Source organism: Triturus cristatus, chromosome 4_1 (genome assembly GCF_964204655.1).
Source record: "Triturus cristatus chromosome 4_1, aTriCri1.1, whole genome shotgun sequence".
NCBI classification, from domain to species: domain Eukaryota; kingdom Metazoa; phylum Chordata; class Amphibia; order Caudata; family Salamandridae; genus Triturus; species Triturus cristatus.
The window spans coordinates 1253663665-1253685940 of record NC_140585.1 but is presented as its reverse complement, the minus strand read 5'-3'; the positions used below and the strand labels follow the sequence as shown (position 1 = coordinate 1253685940).

Below are 22276 nucleotides of genomic sequence, written 5' to 3'. Positions count from 1 at the left end.
GCCACAATTTAGGCTGTTGAATAACTCTCTGGAGATAGTGGTATGATTATATATTCTTTCTTAAAACCCATCAGCATGTGTGCTGACATTAAAGTCATAGTGATATAATTTGTTGATGGATTGTCAGTTATCTTTAAGTAATATAGGCCTTAACATTACAAAAAATAGAGCCCAGTAGGCTGGGTAAGTTAAACGACAAAGCTCTCTGATCTGACTGGACTTAAATGTTGTTTATTGGACCCTGATTAGTCATTGATGTCACAGAGACAGGAAATGCTTGCACTGGCATTCTCAGAGGATGATATAAGCTTGAAACTGTGGTTGATAAACCCGAAGCAATGGTTTCAAATGAAAACAAATGAGTGTTCAATAAAAAAATTGTCCTGAAAGAACCTTGAGGTACCCCAAAAATAGATATTATGAATTGGGGTGGAAGAGGGAATATTGATGGCTTAGCCTCTGTCCTCCAGTCTTCTGGAACCTAGAGTAATTTCTGAAGACCCTCGAGGTCATGTTGTGTGGTGATTGGGATCATGTCTTGGGGTCTATGAAGTCACTATCATGCTTTTACAATGATGTGCACAGATGCTTTGGGCTCAATTTATGCAATCCGTGTTACTATATTTCTTGTTTTTGAAGTTCTCTGTCTTATATGCATTGGACCATTTTTGAAATCCTGCAAGTTATGTTGTTTCTCTCCTGAGCTCATCAGTCACTCTTCTAGGGATTTTTTTTTTGCTCTTAGGTATCATGTGTTATATGGTGCCACACTGTGGTCTGAGAGGTACTTTTTAGTCGTCTGTTGTAGTCTTCCATATTATATGTCGTGTGATTAGGTCTCGGATCCCTGGTAATTGTCTGTCAGTGTTTTAGGATGTTTTGGACTTGGATTTTGCCCCGGTACTTCTCGTATTTTAATCTTATTTACTGATGCGTTAACCTTTCTTTTTGTGACTTTAGACAGCCTTGCAGACTGCGGAGCTGGGACGAAGTGAGCAGGACCTACAATTGCAGGCCCTGAACTCTCGCCTGGAAGAGAAGAATACTAAAACACAGCAGCTCCATGCTGAGGTCGGCCAGCTGCAGCAGAAGTTGGTGCTGACTCAGCAAAAAAAGGTTCTGACTTGGCATGGGGTAGGAGGTGTAAACCTATATTTGGTTGGACAAATAGGAAGTGAGGAAAGGTGTTGCTCCATGGGTAACATCTTTCCTGTAAGTTCCCAGAAGACTCCCAAAGACCCAAAATTGATATCTTTAAATAGCCTATTTTGAAGGACTTCCTGGTTGTGCTTAATAATGACAGTCCAACAATGCAGTACATAATGAGAATGATTTTTAAATTAGGCCCTCGCTCTTTGTAAGACTTTTTTAGCATAACGTTTCCAGATAACCTCTCTTTCAAAAGCAATATATTACATTTAATTTCGTTTTCTTTTACATTTTGTAAATGGAAGATAATGTGTGCTCTTTACCACCGATACAGTGTCTGGTTTGACACTTACCTTTGCTTTGTGTCCAACAGCTGCAGGTGGACTCGCTGTGTGAGCAGCTCCGTTCCACCCATGACCTACTCTCCGCCAACCAGCAGAAGGTGGTGCTGCTAGGAGAGGAGTTGGCCACTGCCTCGTCCATTAGAGACCGCACCATCGCGGACCTCCACAAGAGCCGATTGGCGGCCGCGGAAACTCACACCAAACTCGCAGACATGACCCTGAAGTGGAACGAGGGGAGAGGCCAGTGGTGGAAGGAACGAGCAGACCTAGCACTAAGTCTGGAGGTATGAATGACTGTGATGCGTTTGGAAGCAGATGGACACTACTTACCTGGTATACAATCTTCCAGTTTCAGCTGAGGATGGATCAGCTTTGCTGAACCAAGAGACTATTCTGCATTTGTGCCGGACTGGCCGTAGCAGGCACTGGGCATTTCCCCGGTGGGCCGGATGTGTGGGGGCTGTGTTGTGCCATGGGGGGGGGGGGGGGTTGTCACGGGGGGCCGGTTTTGCAGCAGTGCTGCAATATTGGCCCCCTGTAACAAAAAAGGGAGCGGTGATTCTTATAGTGCCCCCTCCCCCCGCCAACTGCTCCCAGGGCCGGTCGGTAGCAATCTGCCAGGGCTGGTTGCTGTTCCCAGCCCGGCCATGCTCCGCACTCCCTTCAGCATAAAAGCATGTCCAACATGTCATGCTGCAAACATCATTGACTGTAATGCAAAGTGCTGTGAATGCAGGAATGAGATCAGTAACAGGCAATTTCTCCTCACTGGTTCTGGCATTTAAAGTGCAGAACTACAACGTGAAAATATGCCATGCTGGCTGCAGCCCTTTTAACTTTGTTGCCAGCCTGTAACCTGTGAGTGAGCTCCAGGCCCTTCCTGTATTTTGCTGCCTTCATTGAGGTTTAGGGATTTAAAACAAATCTGTGTGTTTAAGTCACAGACATGAATTAACCTTTAATTTGAGTGCTCTCATTACTTAAGTTGAATATTGAAATATAAAGAGCATCAGAGAAGCGTGTTTAAAGCATGTGATTGTTCTGTGCTTAATACATCTTGTAGATATTTTGTGTTTAAATCACAGGTAGTTTCCCCAACACAGATTTTTTTATTTACTACTTGGAAGATTAGCATGCGACTTGTAGAGTTTGCAAGTCAGTCTTATTGAAAATACTGAACCTAATGAATTAATTTATCTCTCAAAACACAGCAATGCACAAAGCATTGTCTTTTACTATAAAACCTAAAAAGGAAAGATATTTAACCTGTAGCTGATTGGTAGGCCAATTTAACTGAAGGCCTGCTCTGAAATCCTGGCTTCTATGTTAGCCCAAATTATTTTATCCTGGACAAACAGATATACATGACTGTACCTCATTGTCCTTAACTGCAGATTTTGGGAAAGTCAAATTAGCCAAGACTGGACTCTAATTTATTAGAAAGTATTTTTGCCTAATATGCAATATTTCTCAAACCTTTCTATTTTTTGTTAATAAACCGCGAGTTGTCACTCGATGCAGGAATCTAATGTGATACACAATTCCAAATTATAAACTTTTTTTTCTAGTTTTAAGAATCTTGTCATATTGATATGTAATCTGTTGGGGTTTTTAGAGGATAAGACTTTTGATGGCTCATAGCATCAAGCCAAACCCCTGTCTTTGCTCTCCATCGTCGTCTTAATTTTGTAGCTTGCCCGCCTATGATGGCACGCAGACCACTGGGCTGCTATGCACTCATAAAGCAATGCTCTATGGAATAATATATCCACGTTTCTCTTCTCACAACTATTTGCTTGGAAAGCTCGACCAGCTAAAGTCTAGCATTCTATGTCTGTGCTAGCTATACATGGAGAATAAATTACTGGTACTTTTTATAGTTTCTGTTTAATAAAAAAACAGTTTAGTGTGAGCAATTTTATTTTGCAGTGATGGTTCCTTGAAGCACAGATTGAGCATAGCCTCACCCTGCCCCTTCTTCGTGAATGTGAAGCCTGGCTCAAAGGCAAGTGTCTCTTCCCCTCCCCCCACTGAAGGTGTTCACCTCACCCAGATAAATCCACTAACAAAAGGTTCACTTTCTTAATTTATTTGACGTTTGAAGATGACTCTCCCCTTCGTGAAACTGTTACTGTAATAATGAAGCATGGATGGGGGCGGCTTATTCAACACAAGATGAAAAATTGAAATTGGAGCTTGGTGTGTGTAGAAACGGTTAGATCAAAAACAACTTGCGAAGTAAGTTGTAGAGGTAGGGAACACGTATGTGAAGGTAGAGTGCAATTAAGGGCGAAAGGCCAAATGAGGAAAGTTATTGTGAAAGGAGAAAACATGGCTCGGCGGACTAGCAAGCTGTGGACCCTGGAGAACCGAATTCCAGACTGTGTCTCCGCACTACATCAACTAACAAGCATTGGCATAGCCAATAGGTCTCACTTTTGGGACCTTATAAGTATTTAGTTATGCAGCACAATATCCTTGGTGCAACAACAACTGTTGCATGGCAAAACACTTATAAGGTCCCAAAGGCGAGACCTATTGGCTATGGTTAAGCATTTAAGATATTTTACAGCCACTTGAGTATGGGTGAATAAAACTCATACAATACATCAAGACAGGCCCATGTAGTTAAAATGTAGCCAAAGCAACGCTTCCCACTAGCCAATGCGGCTCTTTGCAGAAACAGCACCTTACGTCGATTCTACTTTGAAACAAAGTGAACCACCAACCCAGTTTCATACAGTGGGCTTCACACTTTGCATGGTCCATTGTGAGCCAATAGAATAGCCGTAGGCAGAAGTATATATGGCAAATCGTTGTTGGGACTATGCCCTGCAGTATCTAATAATTAAACATTTTCAAATCATTCCCTTTATTTTATCAGTGGTGATATGAAACTGTTCACTAATTCACGCAGCCATATATGGGGCAGAAAAAGGAGTAAATACCTGTTCAATTTAGTCATGCAGGGCCCGACTTACAAAAGAGCACAGCTTAAACTTCAGATTCGATACCAGAGATTACATCTTTGCAGTAAATTCCTGACTTTTCAGGAAGTCACAAAAGACTCTGTAGTACCCCAGGAAATGTATAACAATCCTCCATTCCTGGGGCGATGGGTTTACTGAAATAAGCTCAGTTCATTCCAACATCTGCCTTGATAAGCAGGGGTCTCTGTGGCTTCCAATGGCAGTATCCTACACCGTGAGTTCACTGTTTTGTCACTCCATTAAAATGCACCACTACCTACAACAAACATAATGCGGTGCTAGATTAATGTTGCACTGCCAGTGACTTCTTTGGTTTTTGAGATACAAAGTGAAGCAAAAAAATAGTTCTGCAATGCTCCACATTTCATGCAGTGATGGTAGTTAGACGGGCATAACGTGCTCCACATTTCGTGCAGTGAAGAAGTGAGGTGGATTACATAGGACATTGATACTCCATGCCTCTAACATGATGAAGATTAAGACTGAATTCTAAGGTGCGTTTTAAATTCATTTGGAGCACACAGTGGGGTGTGAGCGAACCAGGTAGAGACTGCCAGAGTCAGGGGAACACCCAGGGGAACATGCCCACTGCACACTGCACTCGTGAACTTACTGAACTGCTTGTCATCCTCGGGATCAGAGTTACTCATACTCGCCAGGTGAAGCTGCAACCAGGGCACCAGAAGATCTGCGGGAGGCGAGGTGGAGGTGGGGGGAGGAAGGAAGGCATGGAGGTTGGCACGGCACAGGGGGAAGGGAGGAGGGGGCAGGGCGGAAAGGAAAGAAGACGAGCAGCAAGGGCAGCATGACAGGGTGAAAGGAGAGGGGACAGGCACAAAGGACAGGAAAGGGAACCGAAGGCACATAGTTGCTGGTACGGATTTATGGGAGGAAGATAGGATTGGAGAGTGGCAAGGAGGAAGTGTAAGAGAAGGGATGGGGGCAAGAAGTAAACAAGTGGGAAGGGTGGGGGGAGTGCGCGCGCGCGCGCTAAGCAGCAAAAGGAAATTTTAAAAAAGCGTGGGTGAAGTTAACAAAGAGATTACAAGTGGAACCCTTAGGTTCACCAGAGAAATGCGGAATTACATGGATAATTGGTAATTATACATCTTTTTTTTTTTTGCCCGGGCAAGTCCAAATTTTACCCCAGTTTTCTTCCTGGATATTTTGTATGTTTAAAGCAGGCGAACTTTCCAGAAGTAAACACCAGTGACCGTATTATAGATAGGGCACTCTGTCCCTGTTGGCTAACCTTTTACTGGGTGGGCCAGGTGCAAACAGGAACTGTGCACCCTTTTACAGATAAAGAGCTCTGCGAAGTTGCGGCTGCCCGGAGGGCAGCACATTAGTGAAAGGATGAGGGGCTGTTTGAAATACCCGCTCCATCTTTCATAGTGCAGGCTGCATCCAACCTTCACTGGAGAGGGAGGACAGAGATCCTCCTGCAGGCGGGTGCAATGAGTGACCGCCCCTGCCTGGAAGGGTACAACTGAGGTGGGGGGGGGGTATATGGGACCCCCCACCCCCTCCCCCCAGAAGGCTGCCCGCAAGAAGTGCACTGTCTGCCCGTCATTTCTTGGTGGTGACTGTCTCTGCATCTGCATCCATAAAAAGTCATGGGTAGAGAGCCAAAGTGTTTTTTCTCATTTGCATGTGGCCCTGCCCCATGCAAATAATGAAACACCCCTTTAGCATAATGACTACTTTAGATGTACTCTGGAACTATCTGTGCTATAGAGAGGGCTGTGCAACGGTCTGTGGCCCCTTCTCAAAAACCAAAGTGCCATGGAAGTGCAGAATGCAGGCAAAATGGTGTAAATAGTTAGGTAAGAATAAATATCAAAGAAGTGAAGGCAGTAGTGTGCAAAAGTTGGCCATGAGTCATTTTATATTTCGCACCCAATATAATTAATGTTACGCACATGTATGTGTAGTATCCTGAAATGATGCATATGGAATGTTGTATCGTCTACATCTGTAACCACGCCTTGTTGGATCTGGATTATTTCCTTGTGAATGGGACCACCCACTTAGATACGAAATTTCATGTTGCATATTGATACCACATATCATGCTTAATAGTCATTAAAAAGATGAGCCCGTGCAGATCATATACGGTTTTTGAGTGTCACTTTTTTAACCAACAGTATTCCTGGAAGTCCAGTATAAATTTTCTCTTGTTTTAATTGAAATCTTGTTGCAACCAGGATGGCCAGTTTCCCTAGAGATCTTCCTTTCAAAGCTGTTCCTAATGCTGGATTGTGAACAGTTTCTTAGCATGGATGGTTTGGTGCATCATTTTTCCAGGTTTCTTGGAGACATTGAATATGGAAGGTTGATATGAACATGGTGGCATCTTGATGACTATGGAATTGTGATCAACCTACTATATTTGTAATTGTTTGAGAAAGGTGAAAACTTTGCTACATGATTTTGCCAATTCGATACTATTGGGAATAATTAATTTATGTTGGTGGATGCAGTGTCATCTGATAAGCAGGACACTTGTTTTGTAGTGATGATGCCATCTGTAGCAAGCTGGCTCTTTATATGATATATCAAACTGAGCTATATCACGTAAAGAGTCCATGGTTTCCCTTATGAGTGGACAGGTGCTTGCTATGGCAAACTCAAGTTGCTCTTTTTGTGGGTAGTGAGGTGGAGCAGCCTTAGGCTTAATTAAAAAGTGCAAGACATCTGAAAATGCACACAATGGTCAAATGAGACACACGACTCAGAGTAGATCCGCACCAATTTCTAACAATAAAAAAATCAATATATGCAACCCGAAGGTGCAAATAAAAAAAATAAAAAAATATGTGAATAAACTTAACTACTATGGAGCCTATTCCCAACAAATAACCTAAGTGGTTTAATATTAACAGGTGTTTTTTAATCTCAATCTTATGGCATTATGCTCCCGAGGAAGATGAACATTGTGAACAAAATCTACTATGGAATATCCAGTAATCTATCGCCAAGATGAGACCCACTAGGCAATTTGCTACTCAGATCTCCGTCAAACAAAACTTTAAGAATGAATAACACTCATGTGCTTAAAGATATGCCGATTTCATACACACATATTGCAAAGACAAGAAAGACAGTGCTAGATTAAACAACTATTTCTATGGAAATTGTTTATTGATCCACTTGCTTTGAGATAGAACATTAACTAGAAAGTAACCATTTTCCACAGACCATGTCCCAGTCAGTGTGCAAAATCTGTAGGTGTCGTCGAAGGAGCAGAAAAATTAATAAAAATCAAATTATCTTCAAGCACGGAAACAAAATTGGAAAAATGGAAATCAAAAACAGCTCCAGACCTCTCCTAAATTCCTGCTCCCAATACAGGGAAAGAAGAACCATACAATCCCATATTATGGGAGTAATTTACAGAGCAAATAATATACAATCTATCAAAAAAACAGACAAGCCAATTTTCACAACATTAGGAAACAATGAACCTCTATAATAAGAAGTGAGAATTTACAAATGAAGCGAAAGTGATAAACCATGCAAATAACATTGCCAGCCTTGTCTGTGAGGTTAAAGCTTTACGAGAACAATAAAAACACATATTTGTGATGCAAAATGCTCACACAAAGCACAGCAGTGACTAGATCTCTCTAACACATGGCTATCCAGGAATGATAGGTGTCTTTGGAGTCATGTCAATAAAACATCAGGCAATGATGCATTTCCCGTAAGCAACAGTGTCAACATCAAAGCTTGGGTACCATTTGTAAAATCGTCATATATACAAGGCGACGAAAGCGAAGAGTTGATTTTATACTATAACAACTTCTAAAGTACTTTTAAGCTTTCATCTTTCACAGAAATGATATCTCCCATGAAATAATTAATTATTCAACCACCACAGAAACTATCTACAACTGAGTGAGCATCTATGGATCAAATATTGCCTTTAAACAGTAGAAGCAAGAAACTTGCATCTTCGGCGCCAACTGAGAACCAGTAGCTGCCTTTAACTAGAATCCCACATATTGCCAAGAAGCTTTAAAAAGCTCTTTGAAAGATTCTAGAGGAATGCCACAGTTTCTTACTCTTCGCATGGTTCATATCTTCATCCATTTTTATAAGAAAGGCAACAAACAAGGTCCTGCTAACTAAAGATTGATTTCCCTTTTGGATATAGACTCAAAATACTTTGCAGTGTTGCTCCTAGATCACTCGAAGAATTGAGTAGAAGAGATAAGTTTATTTCCCTGGTTTCAGGCAGGTTTTCGATTGACTACAGTACCTCAGAAAACAATGTAGCAATCAGTCGCCTTGCATGCAAAGCAATAGCGAACCGTTCACATTTATATGCTTGTTTTGTAGATTTCATTTTTTTTTTATTTCATCAATAGTGTCCTTTTCTGTGCAAAACTAAATAGGGAATCCCAGATAAATTGCTAAAGGACATTACGACTTTACACTTGGGCAATTGGATGCAGGTTAAATTTGGAGACTATATTTAATTGACTTAAAACATTTTTTTTATAAAACAGGGATACTTTCTAGCCCCATTTCTTTTTAATCTTCATGTGGCCAATATTGAAAACAATCTGGTCAATGCAAGAGCATGCCCACTAGTTTAACGAACATTTTGCGACCATAATTCAGTTTGCTGATGATACAGTCATATTAGACTGTACTCAAGTCAGCATACAAAACAAGCTAAACAAGCTCAGTACCTACTGTTTTTAATAATCAATGTTTGGAAGCCTTTAATGATAAATTGACCTCCTAGGTTAATCTGGAACAAAGCAAGCTAATTAGAATAATTTCCATCTCCACCAATCTTCAAGTCAAGCTCAAATTCGTTAACACTCCAATTTGATTGGCCAGCATATAGGAGCAAATGATACTCTTTTAAGACACTGGTTTAAAATTAAATGAGCTAAGATAGATTCCTTTAAAAACAATCTTTACTCCGAATTTGCGAAAGCTGCAATTACTGAAGAAACTCACTGCGGTGTTGTGAATCCTGGGTTCTAGGATACAGGTCTGCAGGGTTTGGGTACCTAAACAACGGTTGCAAGGACTTCGTTAAATGCAACCCCACACAACCGGCTGAGCATTCCTCCAAAAGGGGTGTTTGTGATTTCTGTATCACAAACAGTCCCTTAAAATAGCACACTGAAGCACAGTATATGAATAAGAACTACATAGAATATAATTAAAACAGCACATGTGCATGTTGCTAGCAGCAAGAATAAAAAGAACAGTTCTAACATGTTTTTAGAATGTTCCTAGCAGCCTACCACTCTAACACTGCTTCTGTGCACTACACTATGAGAATGTGTGATTAGCTAACTTGCCTCTAGAGATTTTTGGGGCCATGTGCATTGCATACCTGTTCGCAGCGAATCAGTTCTGCTTATCAGACTTCATCCAGGAGAGAATGTATTTTCAAGAAGGAAAGCACACATTCAGCTGGCCTCAGCTTCTCCCATCTCAGGATAGACTTTTGGCACAAGAGTGAATGTTCCGTCAGTCTGGCAGGACCTCTCGTGATAAACTGATGCAATGGCCTCTCTAACTCAGTGGTCAATTCTAAGAGTTTATGTAGGATATTGACCACTGACTTTAAGCCTGCATGTCATAATCAAGTGCGGAATTTTTCAGATTCTGACATGCAAACCATCTAAATCAGCAACATGAAAATACATCAACGTAGACAGACCATGTTTACCTTGCATGTCTCCTTTTAAATTTTGAGAGGAATATATTGTGTAGTTTGTGACAGTCTTGTTTTGCCTGATATAACAAATCGGCGTTTAAATTAAAATGACACTTTAACAGTTTCTTTGAAAGATAATAACATGCTGAATGTGGATCAAATGCAGATAGGCTAACTTTACGTTTCCAAAACGGAGTCTGACTTGGAGTTCACAACTGTGGCACATTGCTTTACTGATACTCTGCAAAGCTAGGACTGGTACAACCATGAAATATTGAGGTATTATATTACAACCTTAACTGCCTCAAGAAGAAATACAACACACCAAGAGATTGAGACCTTCAAAAATGTGGTAAATGCCTCCATTCTGATTTGACGTAGGGCAACTACACAATGAATGAATGAAAACAAAACGCAAAATGCTGTATCCATTAGATGGGAGCACCGACTCAAATATCTTTGACTACGTTTTGGGCTCTTAAACATAGGACAACTGTGGAAGTCAAAAAGAAACAAGCGAGTCTGTAGGTTGTAGGGCACATACTAAAGGGAAAGTTTACAACTGTCCTATATTTTTGCCACAAATTAAAATGCTTTTTTTAAGAATACAGGTATACGATCCTGTAAAGAGGCAGCCCTGTTTTGCTTTAACTTTACTGAAGGCATGTTTATAAATGCCTTTGTGGAATATATGGATATTGTAGAAAAGATGATGAACATCTAATAAATTAAGAACTGAATATCAGATTTATAGAAATTACTTTCAAGTTAGTACACTTTTAATGGACAAGTGAGAAAACTATTTATTAGAATGTCTTATCAGTGTTTATTGTATGGTTTTAATTACTACGGCAGCCATCATGGCCAATGTTTTACTTCTAAATCTCCATGAAAGTGAATTCCGTTTAACCAATGACCTAAAGTAATGAATGTGTTCCTTTATAGGCTGAAAAGGAAAAGGTTGCTCGGCTGAATATCGAACTCTTGAAGCTTGAAAAATCTATCCAGGATGAGAAATCCCAGAAGCACACACTGAGAGCTGAGCTGTCCAGGGAGAGAGACACCAACTTGGTAACTCTTCTTGGGAAGGGAACATTATGAATGGGACACCCGCAGATTTGAGGATAAATGCAGCGAGGGGGGGAGAATGATCTGAAAGTCCTGTGGCCTGAAAATAGCTTCCTGAGGCTTAGACCTATAATTGTATTTAAGGAGCGTACTCTAATTTAAGGGTGGATATTCATATAAAATCACTTGCTGGGACAGTGTCCCCAAAAACTGCATACCAGGTTTATGACCTTCTTTGGAACATCATTACTGGGGACAAGAGGGTCAAGTTTACATGAGATTACCAACTGGCTTGCCGGGCAGGATTATTCTGGGCCAAGTGTTTCTTATTGTCTACTGTTTGATTGCTGTCCTACTCATCACTGTAGTAGAGCTGTCCAGCAGTAGTCCACAAGGTCAGGCGCCATGCACATTTCGGATATCCACATAGAGTGTATATCCATACAGTGAATCGAAATAGTGATCATTTACACAGTGAGCAATTTTTTGGAAAAACATGGACATTTACTTCCTTTGAACTACATGGTCAGATATTGGGACCAAACTCAACCCTTTTTGTAGGAGTTTTGGCTGATGCAAAGTGGACTTATAATGTACTGTATTGATCACTCTTGGCTCATTAGCTTGGTTCAGTCTCCTTGCCTGGGTACTGTGAGGGTAAGGCAACAGTGTTGCCACTCATGTGGACTTCCAAATCAGAGCTTACCCATCGCTTCCCACAAACAATGTGGTTTGTTTTATTTTTCGGTTATTCTAAAGCACTACATATCTCATGAAAGGCACAGTAGATCACCAAGTGGGAAAAGGAATATCAAAACATAGTTCCTGTGGGTGAGGCTAAATGTTCTGCTCATTTACAGGTCCTCATTCGAGGTGGCCGTAGACCAGATTGGCGGGGTGGGATCTGTGCAGTGTAGAAATGGAATCAAAATCACATAGTTTTATTGCTGGATGAGCCCGGCTAGAAAAAAAAATAGGGACAATGAGAGATACAGTACTTCTTGAAAATGCAGACCTAGAAACCTTGGGTTCGAGGCATGTGGGCTGCTGAATTCATATCTGTGCATAGATCGCCGCCAAGTGTTGGGTCCGGATGTTTGCACGTTGTTGTCCTGGAAGAGTCTTCGAAGTATCCTTGGATAGGTGACTCCTCCCCTGGACTACAGTGCGCATGGGCATCCTCTCCATCCTCAGATTGTTTTTTTCCGCCATTGGGTTCGGATGTGCTATCTTAACTCCAGTTAGGAAAAAGTTAGTCGAGGCCAAAAGGCCTTTTAGTTCGCGTCGGTACTGTTCACTCGATCGGTTTCGACCCTACCTGTTAGCTTACTAACTTCGGAAACAACTTTTCGCTTTTTACCTGACCATCGACGACACCGACGATGGAGTCGAGGACACCATTCAAGAGGTGCCCGGTATGCAATGCAAAATATCCCCATATCGACGTCCACCCGGTGTGCAACAAATGCTTGTCGCCGGACCACGACGAATCGACATGCATGGCCTGTGCCCGGTTCCGTTCCAAGAAGACTCTACGGAATCGTCGAGCGGCGAGACTCGAAGCGCAGCACGCGGCACCGGCCCCGGCAGACATCTTCAACGCCGAAGATGTCGAGGAGTTAGAAGTCCTACCCTCCAATCCTGGTTCTGAACATGACTCCGGTTCGGACGACGTCGACGAATCACTCTTTCGCAGAGATGAAGACAACGCCGAGGTAGGAGACGACGATGAGGCCTTAGGGGCCGAAGAGAGTAGCTCCAATGACGAGCAAGGCCTACCCGTTCAGACTGACGAGGGCCCAGTGCCACAGTCTATGGCTCCGGTCGAGGGATCGCCTTCGGGCCTTACCCGAGACCTATCCCGCGGTTCTAAGGCCCCGCCCTCGGGCCTGGCCTCGGACGTTCAGCGGCAGCCATTATTACCTACACCGGCTGGTTTCCCTTCTACCAAACCGAAACCGAAAGCTGCACCGGTACAAATGAAACCGAAACTGAAAGTGGCGCTAGTCGGATCGAGGCCTTCCACACCTTCGACGCCAGCGACACGCATCGGCACCGAGCGCACCAAGCGAGACTTCGGTGCCGAACTTGAAGCGGCCGACGCCGGAGTCGGCATTCGGAAAAAGGCCCTCGGTGCCATCAAACCTGCTCGGCTCTCGACGCCGACGCCATCGACTCCTAAACCGAAGGTCATACCACCTGCTGCGTCTCACGTCGCTTCCACGGCAACACCGAAGCCTCCTGCATCGAAGACGTCGACGGCCATTTCCGCCCCTCGACCCGATGACCCACCGGCGCCGAAAAAGTCCACGGCCGCCTCTACAAACCTGGTCGGCGCTAAGGCCTCGAAAGCGCTTCAAGTGCGAACCGTTGCGGCACAAAGCAGCAAAACCCAAGCGGTCCTCCAGGACACATCGGGCTCCGGCCCACTAAAAGCTCAAACAGCCTCTTCGGCGCCAGCCAACATAACTTTTGGCCTGCCGCCATCCACGATCCCGAAAATGTTCCAACTCAGGACACGGGTCACCCACACCACGGTTACACCTGCTGCGACGTCTCCGTCACGTTACATCGACGCCAACACCGGCAGGATGGTTATCCATGACCGGAGGATAACTTCAGAGCCACCCTTGGACCCTTTCAGGATCCCACTAAAGAGAAAGCTGCCTGTGGACTCAGAACCTGTGCTTTGCGAATCTTTCGACTCGCCCTACCAAGACCCACTATCATTCTCTCCCACACACTCCGACACGGATGCGTTGGCAGACTATATGGATGTAACTGAAAATCCTGAGGTCTGAAATGGCAAGAAGAAAAGGTGGTGTATGAAATGAGGAACAGAAGGCTAATGTACGTGGTGTAATGCCAAAACCTAAGAAACGTGGTAATTCACTCACCCAGGGTAACAAACCCCATCACATGGGATTCACATCCCAAAGAAAAATCTCGAACTCTCAGGGGGCAGCAAGGCCCTCAACAAGAGATAAGAGCTTTTGTTTTGCTGTTTATGTAGTGCACCTAGAGGTGGAGTAAATCCACATATAAACTGGGTATGAGTGTGGGGTGCAGTGCTGATGAAGTAGTAGTGCAATAGGAGTGTGTTTAAAACTAGTTACGGGACGGCCAGGAAAACTCTCTTGGACACTGCCGTGCCGATGCTAGATTAAAAGAAGTGAAAGCCCCACTAATTCGATGTAATCAATGGAGCAATATGCAAGACGGTGGTCAACATGTTTCAGCCGTGGCGCCTAGGTTGGCTCGGCTTTCATCAGGACCTTGTAAGCTACTGCAAAAATGAAAAATAACGTAACAAAGGATACAGAGGGCACCCTCAAATTGGCTTGTAGGGTGTGCGTCTCCTCAACGATACAAACATCACCCGTGTAAACTGGCTGCAGGCTCATTCCAGCCCGGTTCCCCGACGGAGAGAGCGGTGTTCCTTCCTGAGCGGTCGCCAGGTGGAGGTCCACTTTCCACCCAGTTTACACGGGTGATGTTTGTATCGTTGAGGAGACGCACACCCTACAAGCCAATTTGAGGGTGCCCTCTGTATCCTTTGTTACGTTATTTTTCATTTTTGCAGTAGCTTACAAGGTCCTGATGAAAGCCGAGCCAACCTAGGCGCCACGGCTGAAACATGTTGACCACCGTCTTGCATATTGCTCCATTGATTACATCTAATTAGTGGGGCTTTCACTTCTTTTAATCTAGCATCGGCACGGCAGTGTCCAAGAGAGTTTTCCTGGCCGTCCCGTAACTAGTTTTAAACACACTCCTATTGCACTACTACTTCATCAGCACTGCACCCCACACTCATACCCAGTTTATATGTGGATTTACTCCACCTCTAGGTGCACTACATAAACAGCAAAACAAAAGCTCTTATCTCTCGTTGAGGGCCTTGCTGCCCCCTGAGAGTTCGAGATTTTTCTTTGGGATGGGAATCCCATGTGATGGGGTTCGTTACCCTGGGTGAGTGAATTACCACGTTTCTTAGGTTTTGGCATTACACCACGTACATTAGCCTTCTGTTCCTCATTTCATACACCACCTTTTCTTCTTGCCATTTCAGACCTCAGGATTTTCAGTGTCTTTAGTACTTTGTTTGGGGATCCAATCCTGCGCGGTCTTTAAACTTGTTCCCTTCGACCCTCCGGTATTTAACCGTTTTGTATTTAGAGACTATATGGATGACCAAGTCCCTTACCACGGAGACATGGACCCTGATGACCAACAGGACCCTGATCAAACTTGGGGCGACCCTGCAGACCCCAGTGCACCTCTAGATGCACAGGACCCTCAACTCTATGGAGCGAAAACATCTCCGACAGAGGACACTGCAGCGTTCAACGCTCTTATTGAACGTGCTGCAAATAATCATGACGTGCAGCTTCACTCTGACACCGTGGAAGACGACTTCCTTATGGACACTTTCGCTTCCTCGGAAAGGCATGTAAAGACTCTGCCCATGCTGAAAGGAGTCCTCAAACCAGCCAAGGACATCTTCAAGGAACCCACCAGGGCACGGGTGATAAACCCCAGGATCGACAAAAAGTACAGATCAGCACCTGGGGACCCTACTTACATCAGAGGCCAATTACCTCTCGACTCCATTGTCGTTGCGAATGCTCGCAAGAGGGCACACTCGCAATCAACAGGTGACGCTCCTCCCCCGGACAAAGAGTCCAAGGTTTTAGAGACCTCTGGCAAGCGAGTTGCCGCACAGGCTGCCAACATATGGCGCATAGCCAACACTCAAGCGCTCCTCGCTCGCTACGATAGAGCGCACTATGATACAATGGAGCAACTACTCCAACATCTCCCTGACCAGTTCAAAGAAGGTGCAGAAATTCTTATCAGAGAGGGACAGCTACTCACAAATGCTTCCATCAAGTGTGCACTAGATGCCGCAGACACGGCGGCCAGGGCCATAAACACGAGCGTCATGCTGCGACGACATGCCTGGTTGCGAATCTCCGGGTTCAAACCTGAGGTGCAAAATTATATACTGAACCAACCTGTCAACCCCGACTATTTATTCGGGCCGGAGGTTGACACGGCCCTTGAGAAAAGAAAGAAGGACACAGACACTGCGAAGTCCATGGGGGCTCTCCAGACTCAGTCCTTTCGGAGCAGCTCCTTTCGTCGCCCCGGAAATAGGGGAGCAGGTAGAGGGCAGGGGTCACAGCAGACATACAGCAAAGGCAATACCCAAACCACCTACGATAAAAACACCCGGGGTGGATATCGTGGCTCCAGTACAAAGGGCAGAGGACGCGGCTACGGCAACACCAGGTCCTCCCCCAAGAACAAGCAGTGACGCCCTCTCCCTTCCTCCCGACCACATAACACCTGTCGGGGGAAGGCTACAAAGGTTCCTGTCCACGTGGAACTCCATCACCACGGACAGGTGGGTCAAAGATATTGTCAAATACGGTTACTGTCTAGAACTAACCTCCACTCCACCCACAATACCTCCAAAAACCCGTCCTATGTCCTCAGAGCACTTAACGCTCTTACAGCAGGAGGTGCACAGTATGCTTCTAAAAGGCGCAATAGAGGTCGTACCCGTCCAAGAGCAAGGTACGGGGGTGTACTCCCTGTACTTTTTAATACCGAAAAAGGACGGGTCACTCAGACCTATATTAGACCTGAGACCCCTAAACAGATACATTCTTTCCGAGCATTTTCACATGCTCACTCTACAGCAAGTCCTCCCGCTGCTCAAGCAGGGAGACTTTCTGGCCACACTGGACCTCAAGGATGCGTATTTCCACATACCCATTCACCCATCACACAAAAAATACCTCAGGTTCACTGTTCAAGGGCAGCACTACCAGTTCAGAGTCCTTCCCTTCGGCGTGACAACGGCACCAAGGGTGTTTACAAAGTGCCTAGCTACTGTGGCGGCACATCTACGGAGGCAGCACATACACGTCTACCCTTACCTGGACGACTGGCTCGTTCAAGCAAAGTCAGCCCAGCAATGTGCCAGCCACATGTCCCGCACCATTCACCTCCTTCACAGTCTGGGGTTCTCACTAAATTACCCAAAATCCCATCTACAGCCCGCACACGTACAACAGTACCTAGGTGCGACTATAGACACTCTGGCGGCCACAGCCCAGCCAAATTTGGTGAGAATCAACAGCATGCAAATGCTGATTTCAAAGTTCAAACCTCAACACTCCCTTCCAGCGCGAGTGTTCATGCAGTTGATAGGCATGATGGCCTCCTGCATCTTCATAGTCCCACACGCGAGACTACATATGCGCCCGCTTCAGGAGTGCTTGGCACGTCAGTGGAATCAGGCTCAAGGACAATTGAAAGACCTAGTGTTGGTGAGCGGTCGGGCATACAACTCTCTGCATTGGTGGAATCCACAAAACCTTTGCAAGGGTCGACCGTTCCAGGAGCCTGTTCCACAAATAGTACTGACAGCAGACGCGTCTCTCCAGGGATGGGGAGCTCATGTACTCCACTACACAGTGCAGGGACTATGGACGACACAACAGAAGAAAATGCACATCAACCTTCTGGAACTGATGGCAATCTTCCTAGCCATGAAGGCATTCAAAGTACATCTGTGCAACAAGGTCGTGTTGATCCGGACGGACAACATGACCGCAATGTACTACATACAGAAACGGGGAGGGACGCACTCTCCACAGTTGTCTCATCTGGCTCAGAGCATGTGGAAGTGGGCCATTCAGAGGAACATGTTCCTCATGGCGGAACACCTCCCCGGCAAGGACAACCAAATGGCGGATCTGCTCAGCAGACACAGCCACCAGATGCACGAGTGGGAGTTACACCCATCAGTACTCCAGCCGTACTTCCAGCAGTGGGGTCATCCAGAGATAGACCTGTTCGCCACAAGCGAAAACGCAAAATGCCAAAGCTGTGCCGCCAGGTTCCCACATCCGCAGTCGCAGGGCAATGCGATATGGATGAACTGGTCCGGCAGATTTGCGTACGCTTTTCCCCCAGCACCGTTGATACCGCTGGTGGCTCGCAAACTCAGACAACACTCCCTGACACTCGTCCTAGTTGCTCCTACGTGGGCACGCCAGCCATGGTACACCACCTTCCTCGAACTTTCCGTGGTGCCGCATCAAAGGCTGCGGATCAAACCCGCGCATTTGACGCAGAACCATGGAGAGATTCAGCACCCAGATCCGCAACAGCTGAACCTGGCGATCTGGCTCCTGAAGTCCTAGAGTTTGGCTACCTCAACCTGCCACCTGACTGTATGGACATCATCAAGGAGGCCAGAAGACCCACTACAAGAGCTTGCTATGCAGCCAAATGGAAAAGGTTTGTTATTTACTGCGGTAATAATGACATTAACCCGCTGGACGCATCCATCCAAAACATCATTTGTTACCTCCTACACCTATACCGATGCAATCTAGCGTACACCTCTATACGTGTCCATTTGACCGCAATTTCAGCCTATCTACAAACCAGGCAGCACCTCTCTCTATTCAGAGTGCCTGCCATCAAAGCATTCTTGGAAGGACTCAAACGAGTTATTCCACCAAGCCACCCACCAGCTCCAATGTGGAACCTCAACCTGGTCCTCACACGCCTGATGGGTCCACCCTTTGAACCTCTCCACTCATGCGAGATTCAATTCCTCACCTGGAAAGTAGCCTTCCTGGTAGCGATCACTTCTTTAAGAAGAGTTAGTGAACTCCAGGCACTAACAGTTCAAGAGCCATTTATACAGGTTCATGCCAACAGGGTCGTACTACGCACCAACCCCAAATTCATGCCCAAGGTAATATCGCAGTTCCACATGAATCAAACTATTGAACTGCCCGTTTTCTTCCAAAACCCACAAACTGTCGCGGAAAGGGCACTTCACACACTAGATGTATAAAGGGCCCTCATGTATTACATCGACAGGACCAAACCCTTTAGGAAGACAAAACAACTGTTCGTTGCCTTTGCCCCACACCACAAAGGTAACGCCATCTCCAAAGCAGGGATAGCCAGATGGATAGTTAAGTGTATCCAAACTTGTTATCAAAAGGCAAAACGCACATTAACTATTCCCCCACGAGCCCACTCAACACGTAAGTTAGGGGCCTCCATGGCTTTTCTAGGAAATATTCCCCTGCATGATATATGTAGAGCAGCCACCTGGTCCACTACACACACGTTTACCAAACACTATTGTGTAGATGTGCAATCAAAACAGCAGGCAGCTGTAGGACAGGCTGTTCTCAAAACCCTTTTTCAGACCGCTGCAGCTGGCACTGGTAGCCGCCGCTAATAGAGGGCACTGCTATACATTCTATGCACAGATATGAATTCAGCAGCCCACATGCCTCGAACTGAATATGCTACTTACCAGTATGCATCTGTTCTTGGCATGTAGGGCTGCTGACATTCATATCGCCCTCCCTCCTCCCCGGCGCCTCTAGCAGCTGCAGCTCTCAGAATTACTGTAAGCATGGTCATCACTTTCTGTATCTACTCCATCACTGCCAAAATGGCGAAAAACAACCTGAGGATGGAGAGGATGCCCATGCGCACTGTAGTCCAGGGGAGGAGTCACCTATCCAAGGATACTTCGAAGACTCTTCCAGGACAACAACGTGCAAACATCCGGACCCAACACTAGGCGGCGATCTATGCACAGATATGAATGTCAGCAGCCCTACATGCCAAGAACAGATGCATACTGGTAAGTAGCATATTCATTATGATATATGAAAAAAAATGATTAACCATCTTATAGTGTCGCAGCTGTGAGTACCAGAAAATATTGCTGTAATTAGTAGAGAAAAAATAAAGATTGTTGGGCATAGCTGGTTGAAAAGCGAAACAACCACATTTCTAGTAGTAAAATAGCTATTTGATACTTTGAAATAAGGGCTTCAAGGTGTTTGAAACTTTTCTGAGTTTTATAGCAACTCCACCTTGTCTTAGTCTTTACATTCATTTAGGCTGGGCATTCTGTAAGTACCAATCTATACTATGAATTGGAAAAGTATGGGAATTAAGAAGGTTCATCTGATCGCCCAACTTTAACTCGCTGTATGTTCTTTTGCCCATATCTGGCAGTGTTAGAAGTTGGTTGGTGCCAGTCTTGAGGGATACAGGAATATGGCATGTTAAAATTGCCATAAAATCTTACGCTCTACTAATCGACTTAATGCAGTTTACTGTGCCTCTTTTCGTATCATTAAGGTATGGTTGCCATGTGCTAGATGATCTACCTAATAAATAATGTGCATTTGATGAGTATTATAATTACTGGTGCTGGAAATAATGGAATGATGTTTAGCCTAACCAGTAATGTGCACTCAACAGTTTTATTGATCTCATGTAAATATAATATTTGTGAGCTGCATTATGATGCTAACATTTTGATACTGTATGTCTATGGGTTTTGGCATTTTCTAAATAAGTTTGATGATGACATGAGTGATCATGCACTGCAAATTCGTAAGGGGAATGCAGTCTTCCTGATACAGATTGCACATTAGTGACTAATTGTAGGCATCTGACTATTTTAGGCAAAGTCTGTGGCGAACGGAAGACAAGAACAGAGCATTTCATTTCTAGTTTGGAGTTACATCATTTGCTACGTGGAAAAGGTTGATTTTAAGATGTTCCTTGAACCTCAAGAAAGAGGCCTCAGCCTTGTACATAGGGAGTTTTTCAACCAAAGTCTTTTAGTGTGTATAGACTTCGTGGTAATAGATTAATTGAAGCCCATCTCCGCACCTGAAAGGCTCTTCGCTTTTTAAGCCTAAAGTGACGTAACATGGGCCGAAACAATGGAGAAAATCGTGTTCTATAGAAAGTGCATAAACTTTGTTGATCAGCAAGCAGTGAGTGTCTCAGTATTATATTGTCATGTTGTTTTAGCCTAAATATGAGTGTGGTGGCATTGTTTTGTACTCTTTGTAGTTTAATTAGTGACTTCATAAGGGAGGCCTATGACTTATCGGTACATAATCTGTGACAATGGGAATGTCCCCAGTATTATGTATAGTCTTGCTACCTGTCCCCAGTATTGTGTATAGTCTTGTTATCGTGCCTTAAGTGCCCCACTATAAGTATTCGGTATCCTGTGTTTTTTTATTTTTGGCCCCAGTCTTCCTCTAATCTAGAGAGTGTCCATTGGCCCAAGCTTGTCCCTTGAGATGAGTGAGGTCATGGGCCTGTTCCGGGACCTGGAGGGGCGCAACCAACTCATCTGACTGACAGTGAATTACCGCCCATGTCATGGGTTTAGCATGTAGAACAGTTGTGGCAGCTTGAAATATTTTGTGAAACACCAGTTGTGAGCAAAACGTTTTATAGGAACAGGAGTTTAAGTCTGCTAGTGCACTCATTTAAAGTTCGGCTTCTATGCGCTAACCCACTTACTAGCACTAAAATTATGCTTGTTTGTATGCATGATCTGTTTCGTACATGCATTATGTGAATGGGTGAGCCAGAATAATGGTGGCCTGTTGGTTCCATTTCGGAAGCCCCTGGTCTGTTAGTGTGCACAGGAGGAAGGTGAGGCTTTTTCCCAGACGGTCTTTGTTTATCTGTTTTGTGAAGCACACCTATCACCTCTACCTGGGTATCCTGGCGCTAACACAGAAAGTTATTCTGTGTTGTATAGCCTGAGGGAAAAAACAAGTCTTCCGGTTTCTCTTGAAACTCAAGCTGTCTCGTTCTCTCTTCAGTACATCAGGGAGCTTGTTTCTTCTATGGGCTGCTATTACCGCAAACGTTCTAGCTTGCGTTGGCTTTTGTTTAGCTTTTGGAACTTCAAGATTCAATTTGAAGGCTCAGAGGTGTAAGCCTCAATTGCTCTACCACCTTATGCACCAAACAGAGTAATTTGAACAAAATAATTTTCTTAATCAACTGCCAATGTAGCTTTGCCACCATAGGAGAGACGTGGAAACTGTGTACACCTGTAGCCAGTCTTGCCACAAAGTTCTGAATCAGTTGCAGTTTCTTTATTAGACTAGTAGTCCCAGGTAAATGCAGTTTCATTAGTCCAGGCAAGACAAGACAAA

General features: G+C 44.5%; 1 protein-coding gene across 6 annotated transcripts in view; it reads left to right on the top strand.

The window, feature by feature from the left end:
• The window catches only part of CALCOCO1 (calcium binding and coiled-coil domain 1), a 259932-nt gene that overhangs the window by 154792 nt on the left and 82864 nt on the right, over positions 1–22276 (top strand). For 5 of the 6 annotated variants that reach the window (XM_085654710.1, XM_085654709.1, XM_085654712.1 and 2 more), the window contains exons 8-10: positions 961–1134; positions 1523–1777; positions 11118–11243. In XM_085654710.1, coding sequence (XP_085510836.1) covers positions 961–1134; positions 1523–1777; positions 11118–11243 — 555 coding nt within the window. The remainder of the gene's footprint in view (positions 1–960; positions 1135–1522; positions 1778–11117; positions 11244–22276) is intronic. The other variant, XM_085654713.1, reaches the window with a different exon arrangement.